Genomic DNA, 3810 nt, shown 5'->3' with positions numbered 1-3810 from the left:
TGATGGTTAGAGATGTTGAACATCTTGTCATGTGTCTGTTTACCATCTGTATGTTCTTTGGAAAAATGCCTAATCATGTCCTCTGCCTGTGGTTTTGATATTGTGTGCAAACATATTTCTATATATTCTGGACATTAACCCCTTGTTGACCAATAACTTCCAAATATCTTCTCCCATTTGATAGGTTACCTTTTTTGTGTGTTAATGGTTTTTTTCACTGTGCAAAATATTTTAATTTAATTAGGCCCTATTTTCTGTGTTGTTTCTTTTTTGTCCTTGCCTGAGGAAATACAGACAAAAATATAGCAAAGATGAATCTCATAAAGCATATTGCCTATACTTTCTTTAAGGATTTATGAGTTCAGGTCTTATATTTAAGTCTCTAATCCATTTTGAGTTTATTTTAGTATATGCTGTGAGAAAATATTCTAATTCTTTAACATGTAGCTGTCTAGTTGTCTAACACCACGTATAGAAAAGCAGTCTTTCCCCCAATTGCTTATTTTTGCCTCCTTTGTTATAGATTGATTCACCATGTATACAAGGGTTAAAATCTGGACTCCCTATTCTGTTGCATTGACTGAATCTCTGTTTTTTTGGCCAGCAATGTGTATTTTATTTTTTATGCAAATTAAAATTTATTATAAGATTTTACTGATTATTTTATAACACCTTTGAAGCATATTTTGATGTCAGGGACTGTGATACCTTCAACTTTGTTCTTTTTTTTTCAAAATTGCTTTGACTATTTGTGGCCTTTTGTGGTTCTATACAAATTTTAGGATTATTTGCTGTAGTTGTGTGAAAAATGCCATGACTATTTTGAGAGGGGTTGCATTAAATCTATAGATTGCTCTGGTTCAGAGGACATTTTAACATTGTTTATTCTTAAAACCCATGAACATGAAATATTTTTATATTTACTTGCATTATCTTCAATTTTCTTCATCAATATCTTATAGCTTTCAGAGTGACATCAATATAATTCTAGGGCACATGATCTAATAAGTACAATTCTCCTCGTAGAGGCAACAAGACTGTATATCCTGATCCTCCTCAAAGTCTAATAAGATTCAATGTCAAATTTCAAAAGAACAATATTTTATTTCTGTTTCAGTTTCATAAAAACACATACAAATGAATAGATTCTGAAAGTCAGAAGAACTGATGTTTCTTCATTTCATGTTAAAGTAATTTTATTTACTAAAAAATCTAAATAGAGCCCTAAAACCCAGTTAAGGAAAAAAAAAAGATAAGTTAATTATATTGGATAAGATAGCTTTTCACCAAGAGAGCTGAAAATCTGTGGATTTTAAAAAAGTTATTGTTTCTGAATGGAGGAAAGGTAAGTATAGGTTAAATGAATGACCAGTAAGTTACAAAAAGAGTTCATAGCCTATACTAAATTCTATCTTAAATGAGCTGGTAAAATTATTTTACTGAATGATTATCAATTTTTGTCAACTTGTTTAAAATTCAGTTCCCCTCAGCTCATACCTTTAATACTAATTTTCTTTCCATACTCCTTTTCAGGATCTGCCTAACTCAATTACCAGGAAGAGACAAGTAGACAAAATAAAGTTTGTGGTGAGCCAGACTTTTTCCCCATATGTGCACAGACCACGTGGTCTATGAACATGAAAAACCCCACATCCTGTTGCGGGGAGTCACACAGATACTGGGTAGTATGTATATGTGCTGCCAGGCACTCAAAGACACTGAACTCTCAGCTTGAGGCAGAAACTAAGCACATTTGTGCAGGGGAATCCACGCCTCATGCCGCTCTCCAGCCTGCTCTGGGTGCTCCTGGCCTTCACCTTCTCTGGTAGGGATGCTTCCAAACATGGGTGTGAGTGTTCAGGGTGAAAGGACTGCACACAGGTGCATGGTGCTTCACAGGCACTTGAGGAGGAAAGGAGGGTTGGGGAAAAGCATACTTTTATGATTTCAGTTTGGGTTTTCTTTGGGTCCCAAATTAGTCTAATTCTTACATTATTTTGTTCATTACTTCAGCTATGTTTCCTGATTTTTTCCCCACAGGATCTGGTGTGGCGCAGAATGTTATTCAAGACCAGCCAAACACATCCGGTCAACTGGGACAGTCAGTCACCCTGAACTGTCGGTATGGAAGAACCTGGAGCTACATGTTTTGGTACAAGCAGCTTCCCAATGGAGAGATGATTTACCTTATTAGTCAGGCTTCTTCTGGCCAGAATGTAAGGAATGGCCGCTACTCTGTAAATTTCCAGAAAGCTCATAAATCCATCAGCCTCACCATTTCAGACTTACAACTGGAAGATTCTGCAGAGTATTTCTGTGCTCTCTGGGAGCTCACAGTGCTTGAAGTAATGGAAATAGCTAAACAAAAACCCCAGAGTTTAATAAAAGAGAGCTTCCCTGCTGCAGAACTCCAGCTGAAATATGCACCTGCAGATCCCAGATCAGAAATGGTAGTTGTGTGGTTGCTTAATCTGTGGTCTGGAAGTTCCTTTTAAGTCACTTAGGAACAGATGTCCAAACTAACTTTCTAGTAATATGTTCTCAGTCTTGATTTTTTAAAGTTTATATCAATCATACAGAACATGTGCAAAGTTGTCTAAATTTGAAAACTTGCCCTATAATAATTTAATGTGGCAACTGCACCTAAAAAAATCTCACATCATAAATCTGGGTTTAATTTTCAGAAATTGTCATGAATACAATTTCTTTAATCTTTTTTTTCTTCTTAGGTTTTGTGTCTGTTAGGCTACAATCAGAAAAGTAGAACCACAGTGATACAGAATAAGAGACTCATTTTAAGGAACAGAACTTTCAGGCAATTGCTAGAGTTGGTGAAGGAGTTTATACAAAGCTGTTATCTTTGTATCTTGTGCTGAGCCTGAATTTACTTTAAATCAACTAGAGTGTCATTTGGAAAGGAAAATTGGATATGGATAAAAGCATGGAAAAACACGTTTAAGGACATACTAGAACCCATGAGGATGACTGGAACCCACAAAAACACACTAAAAACTTGTCTGTCTCTCACCTCCTTCAATCTCACGGTAGTGGGTGACCTTCAGGAGAAGTGGATATTTATCATCATGCTACATGCACATTTGGCCTAAGACAGAGAGATGATGAGGAGGAGATCTGGTTGGAGGTTAAGGAGCTGTAAGTCAACAATAAGATGAGCTAGCAGATCAGCAGCAACACGTGTGAGTTGCACAGTGACTGCAGCCCTGCACCAACCAGCAGGGCAAAAAAAATGTGGCTAGTTGATGACAACTACCTTCTAAACCTTGCACAATCCTTTTTATGGCCAACCCTAGCCCAGAACAATACAGAGAAACAAATTCTGAGTCATAGATTTCCAGGTAGTAGAGACACTACAAAGCTATTCCAGTACCTTCTATGTCAACTGGTCATCCATCTATACCTCTTTTAACAACACACTTTCAAATAAAGAAAACAGCAAAACTATGCTGCTTGTTCAGTTCAGTTTAGTTCAGTCACTCAGTCATGTCCGACTCCTTGCAACCCCATGAATAGCAGCATGCCAGGCCTCCCTGTCCATCACCAACTCCCAGAGTTCACTCAAACTCACGTCCATCGAATTGGTGATGCCATCTCATCCTCTGTCGTCCCCTTCTCCTCCTGCCCCCAATCCCTCCCAGCATCAGAGTCTTTTCCAATGAGTCGACTCTTCTCATGAGGTGGCCAAAGTACTGGAGTTTCAGCTTTAGCATCATTCCTTCCAAAGAACACCCAGGACTGATCTCCTTTAGAATGGACTGGTTGGATCTCCTTCTTGTTAATATGATGCAATTA

The 3810-nt window shown here is 37.6% G+C and overlaps 1 gene segment (V, D, J or C); it reads left to right on the top strand.

The window, feature by feature from the left end:
- Positions 1–1361: 1361 nt before the first annotated feature.
- LOC112587970 lies at positions 1362–2681 on the top strand. The segment is given in 2 exon segments: positions 1362–1825; positions 2041–2681. Coding segments are annotated over 2 exon segments (504 nt in total).
- Positions 2682–3810: the final 1129 nt, after the last annotated feature.

This window comes from Bubalus bubalis, chromosome 11 (genome assembly GCF_019923935.1).
Source record: "Bubalus bubalis isolate 160015118507 breed Murrah chromosome 11, NDDB_SH_1, whole genome shotgun sequence".
Lineage (NCBI taxonomy): Eukaryota > Metazoa > Chordata > Mammalia > Artiodactyla > Bovidae > Bubalus > Bubalus bubalis.
This window is presented reverse-complemented; position numbering and strand designations above follow the sequence as displayed.